The sequence below is a fragment of the Branchiostoma floridae genome, chromosome 3 (assembly GCF_000003815.2).
Source record: "Branchiostoma floridae strain S238N-H82 chromosome 3, Bfl_VNyyK, whole genome shotgun sequence".
Taxonomy (NCBI): domain Eukaryota; kingdom Metazoa; phylum Chordata; class Leptocardii; order Amphioxiformes; family Branchiostomatidae; genus Branchiostoma; species Branchiostoma floridae.
Genome location: NC_049981.1, coordinates 10976370 through 11002058, shown reverse-complemented (window position 1 = coordinate 11002058; position 25689 = coordinate 10976370). Strand labels below are relative to the sequence as shown.

The window sequence follows — 25689 nt, the reverse complement described above, 5'->3', positions numbered from 1 at the left end:
AGCCAAACCACTGCGCATGCTAGATGGGTGATTTCTATTCATTCATCCAAAGTCTTATGAAGATAAATAAGGGTTATAACAAGTGGACAAAAAATCAATTTTAGAAGCTTCTGGATTAGAACTGAAAAACAAACTTGTGATTGAACGTGTAACGGTTAGTGAACTGGGTACAGAGACCCAGTGAATTTATTTTGCTAGACAAGTGCTCTCTGTCTTGTAGAAACAAAAAAAAGTTTATGTACTGGTTGTGTAAAAGAAAACACTACTATCCTATGACGTACCAACCCGATGAAATTATTGTTTGGAAAAAAGGACAGTCTAAGACAATGTATGCCACCCAAAACTAGAATTCTAGTTATAGATATTCTGAATGCAAGTCTTGCGTCACGAACAATTGAACTGCAGTACAAAATCAGGAAATTGTATGTAAAAAAAAGCGAACGGCAAACGCCCACGCAAGAAAATATGAATAACTGCGCAATATGTGTTCAGCGATGTAGCGTGTTTTGAAAGTTATCAGTCGCAATATCTTCCATTCAAATCGCTACCGTAAACTATGCTTTGTTCTGGTGTAGTCTACAAGAGAGTAGCTTAATTCAGCGGAAGAATATCAATTGTTCGCTTGGATGTAACAATTGTAGAGTATGTCCCAACTCACACACTATATTTTACCAGCACTACTCACATGATATACAAGCTTATGCTTCGGCCAATTATAGCAAAATAGTTCCCATGCTCAAGAGGATTCAATGTACTTACGTAGCTTAGATGTAACAACTAAAGATACACGCAAACCATGACTAGATATCTACCACATCAAACATCAACTATTATTATTTTCTTCGTGTGCACAGTATTTGTTTTTATAACGATGACATTTTTGTAACCAAGTATCATGCAGTTCAAAGCATTTTTTGTCCAGTAATATGTTTTATGGATAAACCATCATTATTGATTTAGACCTATACACGCAAATTGAAACTTAACACTGTGTGATACTATCGATATCACACAACTGACAGTAATGAAAAAGCATTTCATGCATAGAGTGGCCGGGCATTGTTAGAGACGCGCATATACTCAACCGTGAATATAAGGCATAGGAAAAGATGTGGTGTTGTCGGTTACCCGACCGACCCTAGAAAATTTGCCGACCCAAGCCTTATTGGTCGGCAAGGGGCATAATTTTTTTTTATTTGACATCTGAGTGATAAAAACAAGGCAAAATCAGTTTTTATCATGTTCTTCTCATTTCTGTTTATGAAGATATCAGCTCCCTGGTGAATTTCAGTTTTATTTTGCTGAACTGTACGAAACCGATATATGAAGAAAGAGAATCCCTACCTATCGATTAGATTATTTTCAGGACCAACATTGCAAACATAAAGTTGAATTTTCCAGGCCTAAAAGAGAGTACATTGTACCCAAAAAGATATTGATGTAAATCGTAACATTTTTCGGGCATTTCTGATAGGCACTACGTGACTACATACAACAATACCGGTCGGTAAGAACATGGTGCGATTTTCTACCCCAATATCTGCTTAGAGATTATGCTTGTGCATGAAACGTCAACCTTAGAACAATCGATACAAACAACGGCAATAATATATATATATATATACCGCGGTTCAATCCTGGGTAGGGCATCTCTTCAGTTTAGGGCTGTAACCGTATTTTGACGTAAAATGGGGGCTCGTGTTAGAGGAGTTGCCTCGAACACGTTAAATGGAAAGTGACAGCAATTTCTGAGGCTGTAAAGATATATTCTGCTACATAAACAGCAAGGAAACTTTCTACCCTATGTGCCACTAGGCACAAAAAGGTGACCAATATCGTTACATATAATTGTCCTAAACCCATCCCCTAAATACGCTATCTAATCTTCAAGCAGAGGTTCGGCTCCGGTTGTTTATTGACGTGTTGTCGGTCTTTTTGTCGGTCTTTTTCATGTTGTCTCCTTTTGTAAATGTCCGCCGGCCTGGGAAGAAAACCGACACAAACACCGAAAAATCACGTCAAAAGAAGCCGAAGCACAACCTCTGCTTCGAGGAGAATAACCACATCCTCATAAAACACATGTTGAGTCATATCAAATCTATCCTGATCGCTTTTGGAGGACCGTTACGTTCTCCAACTGTTGTTGTGTCTATACACCCATCACTCCAACCCACCTGCCGTCAACAATGCCCCACGTCAGCCCACCTGTCCGCATGTCACCCATCTATACACGCACTGTCATAAAACATGTTTACCTACCTGCCGCTATCACGGAACCGCCAACCGGATGGTACGGAAAATCCCGCACGATGTGGGGTCGCCGATCTCTATGGCTGGTACACGTCAGGCATTGTCTGTTGCTGTGTCATTCGGGCGGGTCACACACACACACACACAGTCGGGCTGACAGAGGAGCTGCACCGCTGGGTGGTTGTGTGCCGTGCGTGGTTGTAGCGTAGCGGGCGTGGTGGTACAGGATAAAGCGGTGTAATTACAACATACGGGCGCGATGCGGCCAGAGGCGAGAAATGTAATCATGTCTGGAACGTACCACTGCGACAGGTGTAGGGAGGGGTGTGCAAATGGGATTTCTCCCATTTGAATTTCTTAAAATAACACTAGTACTCCTTTTTTCGAATACACACGACATGTTTCTAATCGAAATAAGGCTATAGACGCAAGGCAAGAAAGCATTTCTTGTATCCAAAATACATCATGATATAGTAAATTGTGAATGACTAAGGTCGGGGCATAGGTCAACATGAAATCAAACAATGTTTTCCTACTTCGCATAAATCCTCCATTCAAAATGTCAACGTACCGAAAGAACCGGGTGTCTTCTATATGGTCTATAAAGGTATTTGTATGTACTAATAATAAGGGCCATCAAAAAACATGCCCAGAACATAGAATAAAGAAACTGAACGTTCTCTTGCAATACCATAGAAGCACCACTAGGAGTCCAAAATCGAAGTTGTTCTTTGCTTTTCTGAGATCTACCCACATACAAAGTATCATTGATATCTATCAAAAATTTCTGAAGTTGTTGTATGCACGAACCACCCAGTCAGGCACCAACTCACACACCAACGGAAAACATTGCTTTCTTGGCAATGGTAAAACATGTGAGATACATGTACACTAAATTGGGGACACATGTATAAAAATGATTGCTGTCTTTACCTGCAGTACATGTATATGTAAAACTTTGTAATTGTGAACCTCACAATTCAGCCTTTTTGGTTGCAAGGAATTCCAATTCAATAAACCAGACCCAATTTCCAATTTTGACCTTTGCCATCTCTACCTCAATAATGATCCTTCCAGTTGCCTAAATCCCACTGCAAATGTCTATGAAAACATAAGTTCCAATTAGAGCTTCAATTTATTGCAACTCACTCATGAAAAATTAGTAATATATGGTGATTCATTGGGTCATTACCACTAGCCAGCAGATGAATGGGGATAGAAAATAGAGCCATATGGTGGATATTGGATTATTAGTGTACAGCCCTATAGTCGCTTGGTTTACACATTCCATCTTCACTACAATGAACAATCTAAAGTTTCGTTCGGCTTCTCTGCCTTTTTGGCAATGCCTCAAGGGTGGAGTCCTTTTGTGTTGTGATTTGTATTTGAAGCAATTTGCTTTCAACTTGTTCAGTTATGTTATTTTGGGTTACATCAACCAATTCATTCACTATTGTTTGTTACCTACGTTGAATTTCTATGTCTTAACTGTTTTGTCACACGCTTGATGGCAGAATATGCAGAAACTGCAATGTACAAGGCAGACAGACAATCCAGACTAGCAAAAAGCAATACTTCTCTAGCTCTCTATAGGTAGGTCAAAATCATTGTATGTTCAGATCATAAACTCACTCACACACACACAACAAACACAGGCACAAACACACATACATACTTACCCTTTAACAGAAGTTATGGAATTATGCATGTTCTTAGAAATACTTAAAAGTTGACTTTCATGACACATGTAGATATCATTAGTATTAAATTCCAGACATTACAACGTACTTCAACAGTGTTAGACACAAAGACAAATCTTCCTTCTGTAAAATACCATTTATTCATATGTGCAGTAAGCTTAGTGCAGGTTTCAGGTTAGGGATAGATCAGAGCTTGGGAGTGCTATAGTCACAGATAGTTTCCTAGTGAACTCAAAGGAGATGGGTCTTAAGATGGAAGGGTGGGGGTATGTGACTAATCAATTGAGACTCAAGTTAAGGCCTTCTGGCTAATACAATTGGCAGTTCCTGATCACATGTACTAATGCTAGAACAAGTAACAAATACTACCTAACCATGATACTAATGGTTAACACATAGTTCTCAGTGTGAAGGCAGAAGACAATTCCACGTTCTTCAATAACGTCATTTTCATCTGTTTTTCAATATCAATGGAGCCAAGAAACAGCACCTGTGGTGTTTTATTACATAATATAGTAAGTGGCAGGACATGGGCTGGTCACCATACAGTGTGTTTTAATTTTATAGCAGTCCTTCCACTGGTCACTTGATAGCCAACACTTACAAGTCAGGAGAGTTGTGAACATTTTAATCCTGTTGATTTACTAGTACAAATATGTGCTAACATGGGCCGATTCTTGTCAGACTGAGATCTGTCTGTTACCATGGTGCTGGAGGATGGGATTACAGGTTTCCATAGTGACAGAGGATCTTGATCTCCTATTGGTCTGACTTTCAGAGTGCTTGGGAATCCTGAGCTCCTATTGGTCTGACTTTCTGAGTGCTTGGGAATCCCGAGCTCCTATTGGTCTGACTTTCAGAGTCATTGAGAATACTGAGCTCTTATTGGTCTGACTTTCAGAGTGATAAAGAGTCCTGAGCACCTATTGGTGACTCTACGAAAGGGAATGGTTCTATTGAGTTAGAGATGTATGGCCACAAGCTCCCTAAAAGTCTGTGACAGTGAGAGATTGTTTAACACAGAGGTACGAGTATGACTACTTATTTCTGTAGGAGTTTCTGTTTTCTTTTCTGTTCCAGATATCCATTCAGTTCATTCAGTCTCTTGTCACACTTCAACTCCTGTTCTTGCAGATATGTGTCTCTCAAACATTTAAAGGCCTGTATCGTAGCGTAGGGCGTCTGTGTGATGGGGTCAAAGTACTTTGCTGGCAGGCGAGTCACCGCACAGTACGATTTCGCCGGAGGTTTTGGCTTTTTGGCGGGGAAGTGCTTACGGAATGTGGCGTCGTCCGGGAAGGTGATGAAATTACGAGAGCAGCGCGTAACCTGGGACTTCTGGGAAGGCTGCACTGGAGGAGAGCTGAAAAAAAACAGCGGCAGATGTTTAAAGTTGAACAATTAAGAAAACATACAAGGTATGTACATGACTAATAAAAAACTGACAATAGAGTAATGGAAAGCAACACTCGTCTAAATGCGGCGAAGATGATGATGATGAAATTTGAAAATATTCTGCTAACCATTTCATGAGTCAGATAATTTCTGATAATTTAAAGAATTTCTAATGATTTAAGATGGTTTCTGATGATTGAGCTAATGGCTAACAATTGGTATTACCCCATTCTCTTGGACATTTTCACTAAAGAATCAATGGTATTTAGAATACATTTCATTGCTTTATCATGATTCTGCATATTCACATAAAGGACCAACCTGTCTCCAACCACGTTGATCTCCTCTGTGTCCTTGGGCAGCTCCTCTATGAGAGGCATGGACAGGGAGTGGTACCTGATGGTGGGGCCCTGGTAACGCACACGCTTCTGGTTCCGCGCTTTTCTCCTCTCATCCTCCAGCTGACGGTACGTCTCTACAGAACAGAAAACATCACGTAGGTTAAGAAGGGTATTCTCATAGACATTTGGGGGGCCATGAGGCAATGGATTGTTATCCACAGTGTCTAAGGCACAGTATTAGAAGGTGGGGCCCATCCCTCTACTTCCACCGCCTTTTACCTCCCTAATAGAAGTCAGGAGAAAGACCTTTCTATCACTCTTCAGTGTGTTTTGTAGATTGTACTGAAAGTAGTGGAACTACATTAAGTACTGTACATTATGTAAAATGATTGTAGACTTTTTATTTTGCTGTGTCCCCTCCACTGCAAATTAGAGACGCTGCAAATATGTCTCCATTGTATGACTTAAGTATTGCAAAATTGTTTAGACCGCAAATCTAACATACTTTGGAAATCTCCTTTTTCTTCCTACTGCAAAATAAAACTACTGCAAAAGTTTCCATGATTTACAGTGGTATCTATCCTTTGATCTGAATAACCAGCAGAATTTTTGGTAATGCCTCAGGGGTGGAGCCTTTAATATAGCATTGTACTGTGTTTGACTCACCCAGGGAAGCCAGGTTAATCTGTTCTGTGACCTTGGCCTCCTCAAGCAGTTCTTCCTGCGTGAGTCGGCGGAACTCCACGGGCTGCTTCTTGGGCTGGATGGCGCGCAGACGCTCCCGCTCCTTGTACCTGATGTTACACTGCAGAGTCCGCTCCGCAGTGGACTTACGCGTCTGGATTCTCGCTGAAAGAATAATCTCATGTGAAAATGGGTTTCCTGATGGTGAAATTAGTAAGTAAATGGGTGCAGCACCCCTGGTCTCCTGTTTAAAAAAAAACATTGTAAGACTCTTTAGGACTTTAAATGATATAAACTGTATCTTTGTTACTGTATATACTTTGTTTGAACCTGGCCTCTTCCCTCATGACCTCAATTAAAAGCAGTTTGCAGGCGGATATGAGCTTTCATGAATAAATATAGGTTCAAACACACAAACAAACATGCTGACCTGAGGGAGGGATGACTCTCTGTTGCTGTGGCTGTTTGGGTTTCTCCACCTTCTGAGTCTGTTGTCCGTTCTCTGCTTCTTTTCCCTCACTTGGTTTTGCAACCTTCTTAGGTTCCTGTAAAAAAAAAACTCTGTTAGTTGATGATACTAGAGTCAACAAAACTACACACAGGATCAAATCTTGAAGAACAAAATCCTTTGGACACGACAAAGTCTTGTATCAAACCCAACCTATCTGTAAGCAGTGAAACTAACTAATGTGCTAAATTTTCATCTTTGCTGTACTAGAAATGTTTTCTATAGCAATATGAGGAAAAAGGTTGAATATAACTTTATTTATGTATAGTATATGGGTACATTGAATAATGTTCTGCTCTTCCACATCTGTACCAAGATGATTTTTGCTTACCAGTACACATTCCCATGCAATTTTGTTCCTAGTGCTTTGTTACTTGGGGTGGGCACCGGTACAGAAAATTAAGGTACAGGTCTGGTTCAGGTCTAGAGCATCATGCTCAGGTCTGGACCTGATTGTCTGTGAAAACTCCAATAGACATGCCATCATCCTTGACATGTGTCTATGAGAACTGAAAATTTTGGGGGGGGACTCAAAATGGTCATCTTGAGACCAATTTTGAATCCAGCCCACTGATTTTTATCAGATCCGTTTTTTATAGACCTGTCCAACAAGAAAAATGGTTTTGTACCGGTACCCACCCCTATTTGTTACCATAATATGTCACATAGACAGTGCATATAAGTTAAAACAAACCCTGTAGGCCTTTGTGACGACCCTCCTCTTTCTCTTGGGTTCATCGTCCTCCTGGTCGCTGACCGGCTCATCGTCCTCGGAGGCGCTGAAGTCAGAGTCCACCTCATCATCACTGCTCTCCGCATCCGACTCAAACTCCTCATCTCCAGATTCCTGGCAGGAAAGTGAAAGTCATTCCAAACCAGTTAGGCTCAAATCAACTCAAAGAACAGTAATTGAGTAAAGCTACTCTGCCACTACAAAAATGACACGTGTATTGAACTAGCATAGGCTTGCAAGCTACATATGTAAATTGTGTTGTTGTTGTGTAAGTTAAGCAGGGTATGAATAAGCATACAGGATTTTACAGCAAAATTTTCCATGATGTTCCTAGCAAGTTTAGCGAGTCATTTCTTAAGTTAAGCAATTCGGAAAAGGCAGAATATTTGCAATATACCTATAAGCTAAACTAATTGAAATCTCTGTCGCTTTTTAGGTGTTACAAACTTACTTCATTGAAGCCTCCGTACGTAGTCTGGTAAAATTCATCTTCTTGTTCGTCCACGAGAAGCTTGGTCATCTTGGCCCCGGCATTCGCACGCCTTGAGCGTTCCGCCGCCATGATTTCTTCCCTCCTGAGCTTGCCTAAGACGTTGTCTAAGATAACAGAAGCGTCTTTGTTCCACCGAATGTAAGTGTAGGTCACAAATAAGTACGGAATGGAAGAAAATGCAGAACAAAGCCCTCCCACCTCAGACTCAGTCGGCCATTTTCCCGCCAATGACCCATGACCTCGGATAACCTTTCCAGTTTTGTGAAATTTTTAATAGAAATATTTTTCCTGATACAAAATGCAATTCCATAGGAATTAATGAGAAAAATGATCAGCAACATATTGATATCCTTTGTGTAAAATAAAACTTTAGCCAAGTGAAAAAAAATCTTTGTGCATCCGGGGTCTGCTTCGTGACGTCATCGAGTACCTGCATCAGGACGCGGACGGACTCGGGGCAGAGGAGAGAGGACGCCACAGTTTCTTCTGGTTTCTTTCCTTTTTAGAGGTCTTCTTTCTCTTAAAAGCGTGTGTCAGCAGACGTCTAGGCGTTCCTGTATCCTTTCCAATTGTACTGTAACACGTTGAGTTAGATAGATAGGCCAAAATGTCCGTGAAAATTCGTCTATATTTTTGGCATGTCTGACGGCCATTTTTGTGTAGTCTTGCCACGTTTACCAAATTGCTTGTAAATATATTTGTTGTCAAACGAGGGGTTAGTTAAGATTTACAGATACCCTAAAACATGTTTAGAGAAGTGGTTTGTATATTTTCTTCGTTTTTATTGTGCATGAAGGTTTAACAAGAGGAAAGAAGAAATTATTTTGACCATCGTTTGTGGTGTGTAGCAAGGAAGAACCACACCTGTTCTTTTTTGTCAAAAATTGTTGTTGCAGCCGCTTGTTGCAAATTAGTCATTAATTTATGTTGTGCAGCTGGTGTGTAACTATCAGGTGCTCATCTCGAATACTTTCCACAGTTGCAGGAGCTGGTGCAATATTTGATTGAAATTGTTGGACTATGCCATTTATTGCATCCTGTTATGCAAATCCATGTATTGCATCCTGTTGTGCAATACTACTAGTAGTTGTGCAATGCACCATTGTTTTTTTGCAGCATTGGCTTCTTAACTCCACATTTCCAGATTGTGCAGGTACTCGACGTCAGGAGGTTAAAAAAAACTAGAGGAGGACTAAATCGTCACCGACCCAAGACACAACAAGGAAACCCGGATCAAAATGTCATTTGGAAAGGATGTCACCCCGAAAGTTGTGCTCAAAAGCACAACTAAAATCTCTCTGAACGACCGGTGAGCACACAGTGCCATGACAATGGTTCATTCCCCCGTAGGACACCCTGTGTTTTGTGCCTGTGAAAATGCCCCAGATCACATCTCTGAAAAGGAGAGAGAGATCACTAAGGGGCTAGATAATGCATTTGATGCAGTACTTGTGGCAAAGAAGCCTTACCTGTGTCCAAATGGGTAGTAAGAATATTTGGACATTAAAGCGAACGTCCTACTGCACTGCTGGTAGTGAGAATGTAGAAGGCACCGCACCAAACAAATGTTGTATAATGTGTAGTGATGCCATTGCATAAGTTTCATTGACGTTATGGGCATTGATGTAATGGTGAACAATAACCAGGGTGTCCCATTTGCAAAAGAAAAATGATGACATTGCAGATGAACTTTTTTGACAACACCTCAGGGTGTGGTGCAGTTTTGTCATGTATTGTTCGATTTTCTTCCACACCAGAAGCGAACCACGCCACAGTGGTGACTTCAGGCTGAGAGGGTCCACTCTACGCTTTCTCAGTGCCCGTCCTCGGCCCGGGTCGTGCGAGTAAGCGGCATGTAGAAAGCGGGACTGCCAAACTGTCCGAAGCACGCTGTGCTTGTAAGCGGCAGTGGCGGTGTCTTGTCCACAAGGTTGTACTGCTTTCCCATCCCACCATCTTCCTTTCTCTACTTCCATCTCATCACCCCTTCCCAATGTGATGAAACTTAAACCGCTCTCCCCACCATCATACTTTTCCATCATAATGGTAGCTTCTCTACTCCATGGTGTCATCAGTCTGTGACTCTGTGTGTCATGTGGACCCTCTGGAAGCCGTAGCATGAACCTATATGTCCTGTGTATTATATCCACACCCCAAGATTCTCCACCCTGGCCAAGAAAGCGCCCCCGCAGCAGCAGGTGCGTGCCACGCTGCAGCAGCAGCAGATGGCGTCCGCGAAGAACCGGCGGCTGGCGCAGCAGATGGAGAACCGGCCCACGGTCCAGGCGGCGCTGCACCTCAAGCAGCAGCAGCAACAGCAGCAGATGGTACATCAGGTACATGGACTCTCCAAGCAGATCTGTGGGGGGCAAAGGCAAAAGGGCTGAACAGTGTTCATCTGGTCTCTGAGGTCTACTCAAACAGGGAGGAGGGTTACTTTTCAATGATGTTGCTGCCCCTCCTCGTATGCACATTTACAGCAATACAAATATCCGTGAGGTCAGGATAATGTTCTTATGAGCAATTGATATCTTCATTGTGACAAACAGTAACGAGTTTGGAACCAGTTGGACACTGTTTTGACCTTAGGATACCGGTACTGTCTTTTCCAGCAAAAGACCTGCATTTGTACCCTCAAGTTAAAATGTTTTGATTCAATTACAATATTTTACTTTGATTAAGCCCTTATGTTTAAAAAGACTATTTGATTTCATTTGAGCAGATGCCCCTGAAAGCGCGACTTGGTTCCAAGGGCAACGTACTGGCCCGTCTGGGGCAGCAGCCGCGTGGAGGCTTCCGTGGACGCGGGGGGATGCGCGGCGGGATTCGTGGACGCGGCAGGGGAGGTTCGTTCTTGTTTACATGCTCTTTCTTATGATGTTACAAGAGTGTAAGATGATTTGTTGTGAAGATGTTAGCTTAGAAAGTTATGTGTTTTGGTAGCTTTTGTAATCTTACAGCTACACGAGAAAGTAAAAGTTTAAGAAACTGCAAGGACCTCTTCCAAACGGGAAGTCGTGTGGTGTCCTGGGTTTGGTCATTATCCTTGCAACATTATCTGTAGCTGATGACAACTTTGCTTTACCAACTTGTGGTGAGGCCTGTGTGGTCAGCTACGACATGTACCTCTTAGCCTTACCCTCTGTGTGCAGTGTGGAAAGGAACTTTGCTGTTAAGACATGTTTTCTTGCAGGTTTAGACAGGGCTCGAAATTCATTTTTTTTTACAATGGTTGCACTCAGGTGCACCTAACCCAAAAGATTTGGTGCACAGAAAAAAATCAGAGTAATGCCAGTTAAACTTACTGTTTGTCTTAAGAGCTAGAACCTGAAGTTCTATGGCAGAATTCAAAATTTTTGACCTTAGGTTTTATTCTTCTTTTCTGACACTTCATCATCACACTTAAATGCGAAAAATATGCTTCATACTTATGTACTATAGTACCTTTATGTACATATCTTTTAGAGGCAAATATCTTGGTGCACCCATAGCAGGCTTTTAGCTAGGAATTTTTTTTAGGGTGTACATCTGTAATGTGTTGTACTCTCCGCACTGCGCGGCGGAGCCGCGCGACGAGCGCCGAAGGCGCGAGCATTGTAGGGGAGTCCGGGGGTATCCTCCCCCGGAAAATTTTTACATTTAAAGCCTCTGAAATGCTATTTCCTGCATTTTGAAGTAGAATATAGCCAAATTTTTGTCTTTGCTGCATTACTACTTTTGTCCTGAGAATGGGAGGTATGTGTTCTTGATTAGAGGTGGGTATGGCTTAAAGAATACATGAGGTAATTTTCAAGTAATATAACACTGATTCCTTACAATATAATGTTTCATGAGTTAATACATACAATCAGAGAGAGTAAATTAACCTCGAACCTCACTGCTAAAGGTGATGTTACATATATAACAACAGCAAGCTAAAGAAGTCTACAAGAAAATCTGCAAACCAACAGAGGAGAAAGTGTAGCCAGGACTGCCAGGTACATCTTATATTTCTTTTGTGTATCTACTCTGTTAAGAACATAGCTGAAAATAAATGCACTGAAAAGTTACTTGTAGCCTGTAACATCAGCGTTAACTTTACACAGTACAGAAAAATATGTGTACAAACATTTAATTCATTGAAAATATATAGCAGAAAAGATGTGCTCCAAGGGCAAATTAAGCGAAATTTTCTCAACAAACAACATCCATGTATCAATATTTTGAAAATAAAGACTGCAACAAAAGTAATATCTCAAGTTACCGTGAAAAAATCGCGACCTCCGTTCAACATTTTCTACGAATTCAGTGCCGAAACCGCCCCCCTCCCCAGTATGTCATCGTCACATTAGCTGTTGTTTTTCCCACATTCCACCGACAAACAAGCAAAAAAAACCTCCAAAACAATCCTATACATGTACTTATCACCAATGACTTCAGGCATTCGACGAGTTTTCGTAAACAAATCAAAGTTTTCACGCTTCCCTGCGTGATTTTTCCCGCGAAAACAGCGGGGATATCAGATATTCCACCAATAATGGCGCCTGGGCGCGCTACGTCACGCCGAAATGGCCAATGGGGTGCGACTCTCGCGATTCGCGAGATGTGAGTTGGTGCGAGACTTGAGGTAGAATCACCCCAAATGGCGGCTCGGCGCTCGGCCCGGAATCGGCGAATTTTGAACTTTGAGCGAAGTTTCCGGGGGAAAATAAGGGCGTACAGAAGCCGTACATCCAAAAAACAGGGCGTACATTTTGTGATATTTTTATTAAAGGGCGTACATTGTACGCCCGTACGCATTGCTAGCTAAAAGCCTGACCCATAGTTAAAGACAGGTGCGCAGCTCCAAATTTGGGTGCTCTAAAGCGCACATGCATCCGACATTTCGAGCCCTGTGTTGTACTCCATACCTGCAGTCCTAGTTCCCAACAGCAGGTGTTTCATATCCTGCTGTTTCTTTGAAGGTATCCGAGGCAGGCTGTCGCTGCCGCAGTTTGGGCGCGGCGCCATGGGCCGCGGTGGGAGAGGAGGTTTTAGAGGAGCAGGCAGAGGTTAGAACTCTTGACAACCTGGTGGTAATGTTCTTGGTGGTCACTCCCTTGGTGTGCAGTCCCTTCAAAGCCCTCCCAATTCTGCAAACCCCTAACAATTCTGCAAACCCCTACCAATTCTGCAGACCCCTCCCAATTCTGCAAACCCCTCCCAATTCTGCACACCCCTACCAATTCTGCAAACCCCTACCAATTCTGCAAACCCCTACCAATTCTGCAAAACCCTCCCAATTCTGCACACCCCTACCAATTCTGCAAACCCCTCCCAATTCTGCAAACCCCTCCCAATTCTGCAAACCCCTCCCAATTCTGCAAACCCCTCCCAATTCTGCAAACCCCCACCAATTCTGCAAAACCCTACCAATTCTGCTAACCCCTCCCAATTCTGCACACCCCTACCAATTCTGCAAAACCCCACCAATTCTGCTAACCCCTCCCAATTCTGCAAACCCCTCCCAATTCTGCACACCCCTACCAATTCTGCAAACCCCTCCCAATTCTGCAAACCCCTTCCAATTCTGCTAACCCCTCCCAATTCTGCAAACCCCTTCCAATTCTGCAAACCCCTCCCAATTCTGCATCCGTAATTGCATGAAAGATCCAATCATCTTGGCATTTATTTCGCAGTCAGCTGTTAAAAGAAAAGGTCTTTCTGTTTTCAGTTCTCTGCTGCTTCTCTAGTCCCCATTTCAGCTCAACCTCCTGATTTGTGTTTGTGGATGGCTGTTTGTTGCTTTGCAGGTCTGGCATATACATAAAGCCACAGCAGACCAATCTTATGTGCATTAATATTTGCCAGATTTCCAAGTAGATAATTCTGTTCCCCCTCCCGGAAATGGTATGGTAGTTGTAAAGTAGTTGTAGAGGTGACAGTAGTGAGGTAGCCATGAGTGTACTTGTGGAATTGACACTATGCACTAGTGTGTCTAGTGGAGCTAGTTGAGAATTGTGCTATCCATGGGTGTTATTGCCAATTTCAGCAGTGATACTAGCTACTACGACAATATTATCACTTTGTGCAGGACTTGACCACAGGAATATAAGTCCTGTAGGCTGTTATAAAGTGTTTTGTCTTTTCAGTTTTTGTTACAACATTTTTGGTCTCTAGTTTGAAAATGTAGGCATCTTGTTTGTTTTTTTTAGCTTTCAGTAAATTTAGTGGCTGTAATCCATAAATTTTACTTGCTGTGGCCTAAAGAAACACTGGTCAGTAGAGATTTGAAAACATTGGGATGTTTGTTATTTGATAAGATCCCCTATATATTTGCATGATATTCCCATTAACAACTTAGAACACAGCGTACTGTCTGGGTCCCTTATCTCCTGACTTTCCGCTTGAAATGTAGGACAATTTTAGATTCTACATTTCGATTGGTACGAAATAAATTACCTTTTCAAAAGTGAGGGTTTAGATGAAGCATTTGTGGTAATGTGTTGTTATTCTATGTGTGTGAGCCAACATGTTCTCCTTCCCAGGTTTTCAGCCCCGCGGAGGCCGTATGCAGAGAGGTGGCGGCCGTGGTGCAGGCGGCATGAGGGGGAGGGGGGCAGGCAGAGGTGGGCACTGAATATTCGGATATTTGTCTCAGCAAAGAAATGATTGCAGTATATTATCAGAAGATACATTTATAAGATAAGAGTTCTTTTTATTGAATGTTTCAGGTACAACACCTGTGTTAAACTGATAGACAAACAGTGAAGTTCTCTCTGCTCAGAGCTATTTTTATCATTTCCAGGGGTCCCTCGTGGAGGAATGCGCGGGATTCGCGGTGGCCTACGTGGGCGTGGCGGGCGAGGCCGTGGGCGCGGTGCACGGGGCGGGATACAGAACAACGTCTCCAAGGTTTGTTGTATTTCCCTATTGGTGGAATATGTCATTAAGCTAAACTAAAGCTAAAGTTGCCATGCATCACATTGTGATGCGTAGGCCCGGCACCCATCTCCGTTTCAAAGCCCTGGGGTCACTAAAACAGGGGGCCAGTCCACCGGTAGTGAAGTGTGTTTAGCTCCATACTCTTCCTCTTTGCAGAGAAAGAAGTATGTACCATTTTAAGAGTCTTTGGTATGACCCGGCTACAACATCCAGTCTTCCTTGGTGGTCTCCCAACCAAGTACTGTCTGGACTGCACGTCGCTTAACTTCCAAGATCAAGAGATCGGGTGTACCAACGCGCCACGGCCGTAGCTCCATAGAGATATTGTTTTTGGAATGTCTGCGTATATTTCTGAATATTTGTAGTTAGCATAACTCTAGATGGATTAGTGATATTTGGCGTTGGTGTTAGGAAGACGAATATCAAGGTTGATTTTAGGGCCCCAGGTGTATACAGTAATCTCTGCAGCAGAACTTTTTGGTTTTTGCATCTTTTGTCATATGGTCTAGATTTTATGGAGATTTTTCTAAGCAAATGGTGATCAGTTTCAGATGAACTACAGTAAGGAATTGGCTTTAGTCCAACATTGGAATTTTGTTGCTCGTATCTTAAAACACATCTTTTTTCCACCACCCAGGAGGACCTAGACAACCAGCTAGATGCCTACATGTCCAAGACAAAGGGATACCTGGATGCACAACTGGACGAGTACATGCAGCAGGCTGGAGCTGACGAATAGGATGCTAGCTTTACTCTGGGAACACTCCATACATACTGTGACACATAGGAAAACATGAAAGTCTGATCAGCAATATTCAACAAGTGTCGATAGCAAAGCAGGCAGCTTATTCCACTACTACAGAATCGAAAATGTGCTGACTTTAAAAAAATGTCAAGCATATTACGAAGCTGATTTTCTTTGTTTGGGAATCAGGCTGTCTTGTTAGTTGTGTTTTATCTATATATATCTTGCCTTATTGCAAAGCACTGATATTAGATTTGGTTTAGATCCAAGAAAACCTCCAGTGACCAACATACCTGTTAACACAGCAACTGTTTATTTTATACTATGGTGTCCTGATTTTACTCTTTGTAAATAGACAAACTTGTGCTAAGCTCTCTAGTTCTTTTATTGTGTTAGTGAAGCATTTTTGTTAAGCTACTGAAAGAATGTATGTACTGAACCCCAGTTGGTTAGTCTTTGTTAAAAGCTAAGTTATTATTATAAATTTCACATAATGACATGTAATGATTATGTATTACTACTAAGCAATTTCTGTGGGCTTTGTGTACTATTTTTTCAAGGTTGAGACATGGGTTCATTTTCCCCCAAAATGTTGATGACGTTCTTACTACCCTGAAGTTCTGTTTCTGGATGTGCTTATAAACAATCATGACTGTAATACATTATTTGCTGCTCAGAGCAGCTAAGAAGTTGTTTTCTTACTTTACTTACGTGTTGTATATAAAGTTTTGTAGTGAAAGAACTGATGAGTCAACTCCTTTTTCCTTGAGGAATGGGCATGTTTGGACAAAGGTAGAACTTTTGAAAGTTAAAGTTAACAGTTGGGAAAACATAGCTAGCTTCTTTTTGATAACTGGTGTATGGCATCTTCCGAAGTAGAGCTAGAATGGGTGTGTGTGTGTGGTACAAGTTCACGCAATTCCTACACTGTTGGCAAAAAGAGTTGTGACTATCTCCATGTGGCATCCCTATTCCTTGGGCCATACAGAGGTGCAAACACTACAGCAGAGTCTTGTCCATTGGTGGTTTGTGTGTGCGTGCATGCATGTGCAAGGGGATTGTTTTTCTAATGTATAAGCCTGCCATGATACTGTTGGATATTATATCAGGAAAGCATAAGTAATCATGCTTAATGTGATCACCTTGGAAGCAATGAAACAGTATTTGACCATCACATCTATTTATTTATGACCATATGACGACTTTGGCACGTAACTCTTCTTACAATGTTAAGCTTTATGCCAACATACATTAGGACAGTGCAGCTCTTACATTCATAACATTAGAAGCAAAGACAAGGTTCAACACAGTGTCAAAAGCTGTCCCAAAAGTCAATTGAAAAATGTGTTTACCAAACTGGAGATGGACAGAAAACACTAACTTGACTTTTCAATAATCAATGCTCTATTCTTGAGTAAATATTGACATCAGAAGGATTATCAAGGTAACAACAAATTTCCTCATCTTGACAGTATTACTGCACTTTGGTATGAAGTGCTACAAAATTAGTAAGACATACATTGTATGCTCTGTTGCATGTACAGCTTCTATTACATATGGAACCAAACTAAGTAAAAACAACAAAATTATAAAAGTACCTTTCTCATATAGTAATGGAACATGAAGGTCAACAACTTTACAGTGACACAGATAATCACCATTGCTCTCTGAATGTGGGCTACATCGTGCTATTTGATCTAGTTTTACATAACATGGATGGTATGGCTCCTCAAGTCTGTCACCACAAGCTGCCCTTGTGTTGCTATGGCAACAGCACATGGCCTTGTCATGGCTGTAGTGATGTGCTTGAGGAATCTGCCTGTCTTGTCAAACATCTCCACGTGGCCGTTTCTACTGTTCACCACGATGACGTTACCCGATATCCGTCCACACAGACACCCATGGGCCCCTGCAGCTGACCTTCACCACTTCCCCCAAACTGGAACAGGAACTGTCCGTCCTCGCTGTAAACATGGATGCAGTGATTGCCACAGTCTGACACAAAGATGTTCCCTTCCCCGTCCACTGTAATGTACCATGGATGCGTCATCTTCTGCTGCCTTGATACCAGTGATGCAAGCGAGTTCTTCTTCCCACCTACAGTTCTCACAGGTGTTCCATCTGGCGTAAACATCATCACTTCACCATGTAGGTTGTCCCTGTCTCCTGTGGTTTGTGTAACAATGATGTGGTTCCTCCTGGTGTCCACAGCGACTCCTCTCACCCACCCTGTCTTCTGTAGGTCAATCTTTGTCACAGCTCTGCCCTGTTTGGTGTACTGCACAACAAACTCGGCCTGGTCTTTCTCCCCCGCCACCCACAGGTTCCCCTTCCCATCTAAGGCCACATCGTTTGGTTCCATCTTCTGTCCACCTGGCACGATTGTTGGGAACTCATGCACAAACGTTCCCTGCAGGGTGAAGGCTTGGATTCTCTTGTTCCATCTGTCTGCTACAAAGATCTCCCCTTCATCTGACACTGCAACACTAGCTGGAAACTGGAACTTTCCTGGTTTCGTGCCCTGTCCTCCAAATGATAGTGTTTGGTGGTTATTTGTGGCCTCTGCTTTATCATTACTAGATGCTGGGATTGTTGCAGATGGGACAATCACATTTCCCAACACTGGCACGGTGTGTGTTGGGTTAAAGACAACAGGCTGGGTTTGTATGCTCTCATATGTTTTTCCTCTATGCTTTGCCAGTCTGCCTGTTAAGATGGTTTCCTGGTGGAGAAAGCCCACACCTCCTCTGCTCATTTCTTTTTCTGCTCGATCACATGCTATCTTTAGATCAATAACATCAGTAAAAACTTTGTCTCTCTCTTTTTGTAAGATTTCCATGTTTTGTTTGTCCTGTTCCTCAACCTCGGACAAAAGATAGTCCTTGCTTTCCGTGAGTTTCTGCACCATATGGTTGTAAGCCTCAATAACGCCATTCTTTGTTTGTTGTTTCTGTTCCTTCAGGGTTTTCTCTTTCTCTGTCAGACTTTTGATAAAAGCATCATAAGTTGCTAACTTGTTTCTGCCTTCGTCAATAAGCAGTTGAACTGTAGCCTTTCTTTCCTGTGTGGCCTTTTTCAGACTTACTGTGGGATGGTTGCCATGCTTTTGATCCAAACACTCATTACAGACTGGCACGTCACACTCTTGACAGTACAATTTTATCTCTTCAGACTGATGCAAGAAACAGAAATCTCTCGACTCTGTGGCCTGTTGTTGGATTTTTGTTTGCAGACTTGTAGCCAGGAGGTTGTTTGGCAACTCTTTGACCCCCTGGGGTGGCTTCCTTACCTGTTGACGACAGATTGGGCACTGGAAAGTTGTCTCCCCCTCTGAAAGATGCTGTAGGCAGCCTTGACAGAAGGTGTGCTGACAAGGCAGCACCTTGGGCCTAGTGAACAGTCCTAGGCAGATGCTGCAGGTCAGTTCTTCTTGGATTTGTTTCCCCAAACTCGACGGTGCGGCCGCCATGTTACTTCCTCTTTACAGCCTCGTGACTAATACCTGTACGTATTCAGTCAATAATTTCAGTCATGAGCAAGAGGTTTGTTTGCAATTAGGTGTAAGTCATAGTTTCACTGGCAAGTAGTGTTTACCAACTCTTAACATATATCAGGTTTCGGAGGTCACCTAGTGAAATTAACATTGTTCCAATATTGTCTGCAAGGTTTGTTCACAGCCCAAGGTCATAGAAGTAAATTTTTCATGAATTCAGCATCCAGCTATGAAAATAGATTTTTCTAGAGTCTGGCCACCAGGTTATAGCATTTAGCTTTTGCTTTCACAACTATTGTTATCGTTGCTTATTTGGATGTCCCAGGTCCTCAGGACAAAGTCCAGCTTTTATGATGTTTGTTCTTAGCTAATAAATATGTGAGACTTTGTTGTACAAAGGTATTTGTATTGGGATGTAATTTTTAATGAACTTTGATAATGGACACTTCTCAGAAGAACCACTTTGCAGAAGTGAAACTCTCATATTCAACTGACAGATGAAACATGTGGACATCTTTGGTTTACAATAAAATTAAACATTTATTAGTTCAGAAACAGGCATTTGATACAGCTTCAATATCGTTATGGCATCAACATTTTCACCTCTTTGTTACACTTAAACAGGAAAGATCTCACTGACTGCTACAACATAAAATACATGATTCAACACCAAGGTCAAAATGGTTGGACTAAATCTATATCATGCAATATGTATGGTATGCAGTAGACAAGTTGATTTACAAGTACAATGTACTATAGACTTTGTAGAGATGTCATTTGTACAGGGTATTTGTGACATTAAATTGCACAGAAACTTTACTTTTGAATACTTTTACAACCCTTTTGATGTAATATGGCAAAATGTTTGGGTTGAGCATGATTTTCTGTTGAATCTATGGCAGCTAAAGCTTAAATGAAGCTTTCTGTATTAAACTATCTTGTAGTTTTAATTTCAACCATAGTAGAGACTGGCTTTTTAGGGTTGATACAATGCATGTACCTCCAAGTGTAGGGCATCTACAACTAGACAACTACAAACTAACACTTCAATTTCACATTTGGCAAGTGTCAACTTTTTAAACCTTCATATCACATTCAGAATAATACACTGATAAAAAATCAGTGTACAGGGGTCTTATAGTACCAATGCACTATGTCTTAAAATTTGGCAACATGAAGTAATTTGATCATGACTTCACTGAACCAGTTGATACTGCCACCTTTTCCATATTCTTGAGAAAAACATTTCTGAAAAATATACTTGCCGATTGACGTTCACTGAACAATTTGATACTGCCAGCTTCCCACAGAAGTTATTGTGGAAACCATTTCTGGAAAATATATACTTGTTGGCTGACTTTGCAAACTTTTACCTTGATTTTTCTACACCATTGAAAAACAGGCCTAAGCTATAACATTCACTTGACAAAAAATCTGTATTCATGTACCTGGAACATTTACTCAATGGCACTTTCGAACAATTGATTTCCTCAAAATGTCATCCAAAGTCTTTCAATATCAATGACTTAGAATACAAAGAAATTGGCTTCCACAACATAATCGTTTGCTTGCATGTCTCTTCAATGGCACTTTGTTACTGAAAAGTGCAAATCATATGTAAAAGACTTAATGTTTACATCTGGGCAGGCTGACCCCTAACAGATAGGAACTGAACTGCAAGAGCTTTCAACTTTGAGAGTTCATAGTAAACATTGACTCTATTGGTAACTTGGATATTCTAGATCTACAGGCATATTGCCTTTTTATTCTCATTTGGAAAACACATTTTGGGGCTTTTATTTGACACATTTATCACTTTTCGACAGGGCAAGAACGACAGAAAACTGTACAATACTTTTAAAAACACAATCACAAGTCTGTATGATATACATGTACAGCACACAGTGATACAGAGGACAGACCCCAATTATGACATATTTGTATAAATATCTCCACTGTTTGCTCATGGCTACCTTGCTACCATGTGTCCGTCGTTAATAGAACTTCTTGTTTGCTGCTTCTTGCTTGCTCCTATAATTGGGACAAAAAATATGGGTAAGTCATAAAATCACTAAATACCAGACAGTCATAAAAATAATCAGGTGCATTTCACTTACTATCCTACTTCTTCCACATGCGAGCTTCCTTATCTACTGTGGGATGCTTTATAATTCTACAAAGTTCTTTATTTCCACACAACCACATATTGATAGAGGATCCAACGTTTCGGTGACCATCTGTCACCCTCCTCAGGACAATGATGACACTGCAGCTAGGTGTCACTCCAACGTTACAAATGCTGTCCCAAATGTAAGGTTATGTTCACAATACAATAATACTGTGGTGGTTAATAAAGAACCTTGTTACTAGAAGTACATGTATTACACAGTCATTTACCAACCAAATGAATAGTAGTTACTTATTCATAGATAAGAGAGATGTACTACTCTCTCACCTCACCTCACCGGTCCCATAGCCTCACCGGCCGTAGGGGCAGCACATCCATCAACATAAGTTGTACTACTAAGTATACTATTTTTATATTCCATGTCCCAAGTGGTGAAAGTCCATATAAAAACTTTAGGTCTCTGAGACATAGCTGTCTTTTGTGTTTATATACAAAAGTAATACACATCACCTCACCTCACCTAGTCCCATCCTCGTCAAGGGGGTACATACCATACACATACACATGTCTATATCATAGACAGACATAAATAACTCACTTGTAGGCTAAGTAGACGACGAACAATGCTGACTGCACAAATATTAGAACCAGGAAGTACACTGGTGTGATGCATTGTGGGTACTCGGGTATAGGGGGACAGGACAGCTGCTGAGAACCCTGGGAAGACAAGAGAACAGGACATGGTATGATCATGGTAAGATCAAACTGTAGTTTGACACACACACTACAGATTCTTATCATGTGATGGACTGATCCACAACCCTGCCCACCTCAGTGAACACACAGACATGCACAATGAAAACATACAAAAGAAAAACTTTGACAAACGTGACGCAACTCTCTCACTGATCAAATCGCTAACTACCATCCTGTCATTGGTTGAAGTGCTGAGTAATGATGAACAGGTCAACGAGAAGCTGAGGGTCAATTACAAAATCTGTTTGAACTCTGAACTTGTTTACAAAGAGACCTTTTAACAGTGTAATTGGAGCAAGCTCATTCATACAATGTAGGAAACAGATTCAGAAGAGTCTGACTCAGCTGTTGCCACTTGCCATCACAGATGGTGTATTATGCTAGAGGGAGGACAGCATAATACTACCAAAACATACACTCCATAGGAGACGTACAACATGTAAATCAAAAAGTTATCTTGTTTCCGTTTGTACTTCGTGTCCAAATTAAACATTTATCTTGTTTCGTCATGTATGTGACATTTTCTGTCCATGTTTCACTAATGTAACATCCATTGCTACTGTACTGCACCAAAATCAATCAATCAATAGATTAATAAGAACTCACAGGTCTCTGTATAAGGAGCGAGCTGACGTCCCTCTTGACATGGTGCAGGTTGTCTCTCAGCTCAGGCAGGATCAAGGGATCAAAGTCTGGCCCACCCCCACCACCACCACCACCCTGACCCTGACCCTGGAGCTGACGCTGCTGGTTCGTCTCAATCGTCGCCGCTCGGTTGTGGATTGTGTCTACTTTGGATCTGTGTGTGAATCAAACAAAGGCTTTTAAATACTCTCCTTGGTCTTGTAGACTTTGTTATGGGCTTTGAACTGCTTTTTTTACTCACAAATAAAAGGATTTTGTTGCTGCAAGTCATATTGCAGGGCTGTCTCCAGGACCCGTCCTTCCGTCCTGGGGCAGAGATTTGCTTGTTGGAACAAAAATTGTAACCTATCCGTACCAAAAATGACATGACACTGTTGAAAGTGTACCTCCATAAGCTTAAAATTACATATTTTACCAGGAAAATCAACTACATGGGCTTCCAAACAAAGAGAGGGGCGGAAAAGAATTAGGCTGGAGACAGCTCTGTAATATTGTAAAAAAAATAAAAATTAAGTCCAGACCAGTGCAAAGTTGGCTTTGGCCAGTAAATATTCTTCTTACTTGTCCTATAGAGCAAGTAAATTTTTCTATCTTAAGGTAATCTTATCGTAAGTCAAAAAAGTATGAAGTGTCAGAGATTGAGGCAATGTCTAGTGTAGGTGTATAGACTTTGCTTGTCTCCAAAGCTCCTAACCTGAGATCCCTGAGGCCCTGTGTGAGTTCTCTCTGTGCAGACAGTACAGCGTCCACCTCGTGCCTCTGGATGGGCATCGCTGGAGCCGGCTGGCCCCCTCCACCCGACGCAGGCTGGACGCTGCCCGCAGACGGCATGTTCTGCTGTACCGTGCTCACCAGGGACAGCGTTCGCTCCTGTCGACCAATGATCTCATCCAGCTTCCTCTGCAAGTCCCTGTTACCACGGCAAAACGATTTGTTATTTTTCAGATGGATTTTAGGACGACTGGACAAAAGCGAAAACTCCACAGACAGTGAGAATGTTTACAAAGAAACTGGCTACTTTTGATTTTGTGACAAATGTTATTGTGTATACATGCTGTGAAAGCCAAACTCTCTCCCAACACAAAAGTACACACGGATCAAATTTTCAACGACCACTGTCCCCTTTGCGCAAATATGGTAATTAGCTGCGCCGTGAACTCCGCCCTCACGTGACTAGCCTAGTGTCAGTCTACCATGGCAGAGAGGTGTCAACAGGCATAGTTCCTAGTGTTCAATTTTATGGAGAATGAAGAGGGTTACTGGGGCCAAAGTGGAAGGAGTAAGTGGGTAGGGTGGTAAGGAGGGTAGGAAACAATACAAAAAGAAAAGATGTTTTGCCTTACCTCACTGTCTTGTGGATTTTCTCCTGACCCTCGAAAATCAGCCTCAGTTCCCTTTCCTCCTCACGTTCAAACTAGAAAGGAAAAAAAACAACTCTCCTTAACACTGTCTCATTTTCTTTCATTAAACCACAATTTTAAAAACACAGTGTAAACATTAATACCCAGAAGATATAGAGATAAACATAAAACAGTAATTTTCAGATCACCTTGCATACAAATGTAGTACAGATTACACCCGTCTTTCAATTTTCAAAAGTTCCACATTTATGAATTAGAATTGCAGGCAATGGACTAACAAAATGACAATTACTGCACTTAAAGTCTACAATTATAATATATTGAGTTCTTTACTCACCACAGCATCAAATTCTGCTTCCACTTGTGCATCAGGATGTTCCTTGACATACCTGCACAAGATAAAGACATATTAAATTTGGATCTTAATCATCCTAGCCTGTCCCGAATGATGATACTAACAAAAACACACGTCTTTGTACTGAAGAAAAGTAACATGCTTCATCTCTTTCTTTTTATATTTCAGCCATACCATAGGTATGGTGAAATATATTGTTATATTGCAATCCATACATAGTATGGGATTGCAATATATTGTTTTTCCTTCGTTTCTTCTCCTCCTGTCAAAATCTTCAAATTGATTCAACTTTTTCATTTTTGGACCAAATGAGCTGGAATTTGGCAGGGTGGTAGAAATAGCAAATACCCCCAGGTGTTTTTTTTATTTTCTTGATAGAGGCCTTAGAATTTATGATATTTAGGGTTTTTGGTCATTTTTAGACCAATTATGTATATTTTGGGACCCTGTGCCCTGGTATTACAACCTAATGGCCTGAAATTTGGTACAGAGGTGCATTGGACATATGACCACAGGACCCCATCAACATTTTTGTCATAGATTACTTAGAAATTAGTTATTTTGGGGTGTTTTGGCCATTTTTGACTAAAAATGTATATTTTTGGCTCCTGTGCCCTTGTATTGGAACCAAATGACCTGCAATTTCGTACATAGGTGCATTGGACATATGACAACAGGACCACATCAACGCTTTCGTTATCAATCATTTCAAAATTGAGTTATTTTGGGTTTTTCGGCCATTTTTGACTAAAAATGTTTATTTTTGGCTCCTATACCCTTGTATGAAAACCTAATGACCTGAAATTCGGCATGAAGGTGTGTCTGACATATGCCCACAGTACCTCATTTTCACTTTGGGCATACATTACCTTGAATTGTTGAATTTTGGGATTTTTTGCCATTTATGGACTAAAAATGTTAAGTTTTGGCTCTTGTGCCTATGTATGAAAACCAAATGGTCTGAGATTTGGTATGAAGGTGCATACGGTATGTAGCCACAGGGCTCTATTCACACCTATGGTGTACGTCAAACAAAAATTGTGAAATTTGGGATTTTTTGCCATTATTGACCAAAAATGTACATTTTTGCTTCCTGTGTCATGAGAAAGCCAACTGATCTGGAATTTGGTGTTGGGGTAGCTTTAGCACTATATATGGTAAATGGGCCACATAGACTGGACCATTTTGCATAGATTGGG

The 25689-nt window shown here is 41.4% G+C and overlaps 5 protein-coding genes across 7 annotated transcripts in view; 1 reads left to right on the top strand and 4 right to left on the bottom strand.

The window, feature by feature from the left end:
* LOC118412423 overlaps nucleotides 1-2531 on the bottom strand; it is a 30118-nt gene extending 27587 nt beyond the window's left edge. For both annotated transcript variants that reach the window (XM_035815274.1, XM_035815277.1), the window contains exon 1: nucleotides 2260-2531. The gene's annotated coding sequence lies outside the window, so the exon portion shown is untranslated. The remainder of the gene's footprint in view (nucleotides 1-2259) is intronic.
* Nucleotides 2532-4067: 1536 nt separating this feature from the next.
* Nucleotides 4068-8351, bottom strand: LOC118412442 (vacuolar protein sorting-associated protein 72 homolog). Its single transcript, XM_035815313.1, has 6 exons — nucleotides 8063-8351; nucleotides 7573-7725; nucleotides 6801-6915; nucleotides 6353-6535; nucleotides 5667-5820; nucleotides 4068-5313 (listed from the first exon to the last, which is right to left on the bottom strand). Exons 1-6 carry the CDS (start codon nucleotides 8171-8173, stop codon nucleotides 4992-4994), a joined length of 1038 nt encoding a protein of 345 aa, XP_035671206.1. The 5' UTR covers nucleotides 8174-8351; the 3' UTR covers nucleotides 4068-4991.
* Nucleotides 8352-8487: 136 nt separating this feature from the next.
* On the top strand, nucleotides 8488-16483 carry LOC118412451 (chromatin target of PRMT1 protein-like). 2 transcript variants are annotated; one of them, XM_035815323.1, is made up of 8 exons: nucleotides 8488-8660; nucleotides 9249-9413; nucleotides 10263-10440; nucleotides 10827-10950; nucleotides 13048-13134; nucleotides 14611-14691; nucleotides 14871-14977; nucleotides 15645-16483. In XM_035815323.1, the coding sequence occupies exons 2-8, from the start codon at nucleotides 9343-9345 to the stop codon at nucleotides 15744-15746; spliced, it is 750 nt and encodes a 249-aa protein (XP_035671216.1). In that variant the 5' UTR covers nucleotides 8488-8660; nucleotides 9249-9342; the 3' UTR covers nucleotides 15747-16483. The 2 variants fall into 2 exon arrangements, with proteins under 2 accessions (XP_035671216.1, XP_035671217.1); XM_035815324.1 differs by lacking the exon at nucleotides 13048-13134.
* Nucleotides 16158-19304, bottom strand: LOC118412435 (tripartite motif-containing protein 3-like). The gene has a single exon (XM_035815304.1). The coding sequence runs from the start codon at nucleotides 19219-19221 to the stop codon at nucleotides 17611-17613; it is 1611 nt and encodes a 536-aa protein (XP_035671197.1). The 5' UTR covers nucleotides 19222-19304; the 3' UTR covers nucleotides 16158-17610.
* Nucleotides 19305-19760: 456 nt separating this feature from the next.
* Nucleotides 19761-25689, bottom strand: part of LOC118412437 (protein ERGIC-53-like) — a 14499-nt gene continuing 8570 nt past the window's right edge. Inside the window, exons 10-15 of the mRNA XM_035815305.1 lie at nucleotides 24473-24524; nucleotides 24118-24188; nucleotides 23469-23684; nucleotides 22736-22928; nucleotides 21972-22090; nucleotides 19761-21276 (exon numbers count right to left, since the gene is read on the bottom strand). Of these exons, the coding sequence (XP_035671198.1) occupies nucleotides 21240-21276; nucleotides 21972-22090; nucleotides 22736-22928; nucleotides 23469-23684; nucleotides 24118-24188; nucleotides 24473-24524 (688 nt within the window). The 3' untranslated portion in view covers nucleotides 19761-21239. The remainder of the gene's footprint in view (nucleotides 21277-21971; nucleotides 22091-22735; nucleotides 22929-23468; nucleotides 23685-24117; nucleotides 24189-24472; nucleotides 24525-25689) is intronic.

Bases quoted from the DNA above. Each gene is read 5' to 3' on its own strand.
- LOC118412442 (XM_035815313.1), bottom strand. From the start codon at position 8,173: ATGGCGGCGGAACGCTCAAGGCGTGCGAATGCCGGGGCCAAGATGACC. The intron at 6,536-6,800 runs GTCAGCATGTTT...TTATTCTTTCAG, and splicing joins GAGAGTCATCCCTCCCTCAG to CGAGAATCCAGACGCGTAAG. The intron at 5,314-5,666 runs GTTGGTCCTTTA...GTTTTTTTTCAG, and splicing joins ATCAACGTGGTTGGAGACAG to CTCTCCTCCAGTGCAGCCTT.
- LOC118412451 (XM_035815323.1), top strand. From the start codon at position 9,343: ATGTCATTTGGAAAGGATGTCACCCCGAAAGTTGTGCTCAAAAGCACA. The intron at 9,414-10,262 runs GTGAGCACACAG...CCACACCCCAAG, and splicing joins AAAATCTCTCTGAACGACCG to ATTCTCCACCCTGGCCAAGA. The intron at 14,978-15,644 runs GTTTGTTGTATT...TCCACCACCCAG, and splicing joins TACAGAACAACGTCTCCAAG to GAGGACCTAGACAACCAGCT.
- LOC118412435 (XM_035815304.1), bottom strand. From the start codon at position 19,221: ATGGCGGCCGCACCGTCGAGTTTGGGGAAACAAATCCAAGAAGAACTG.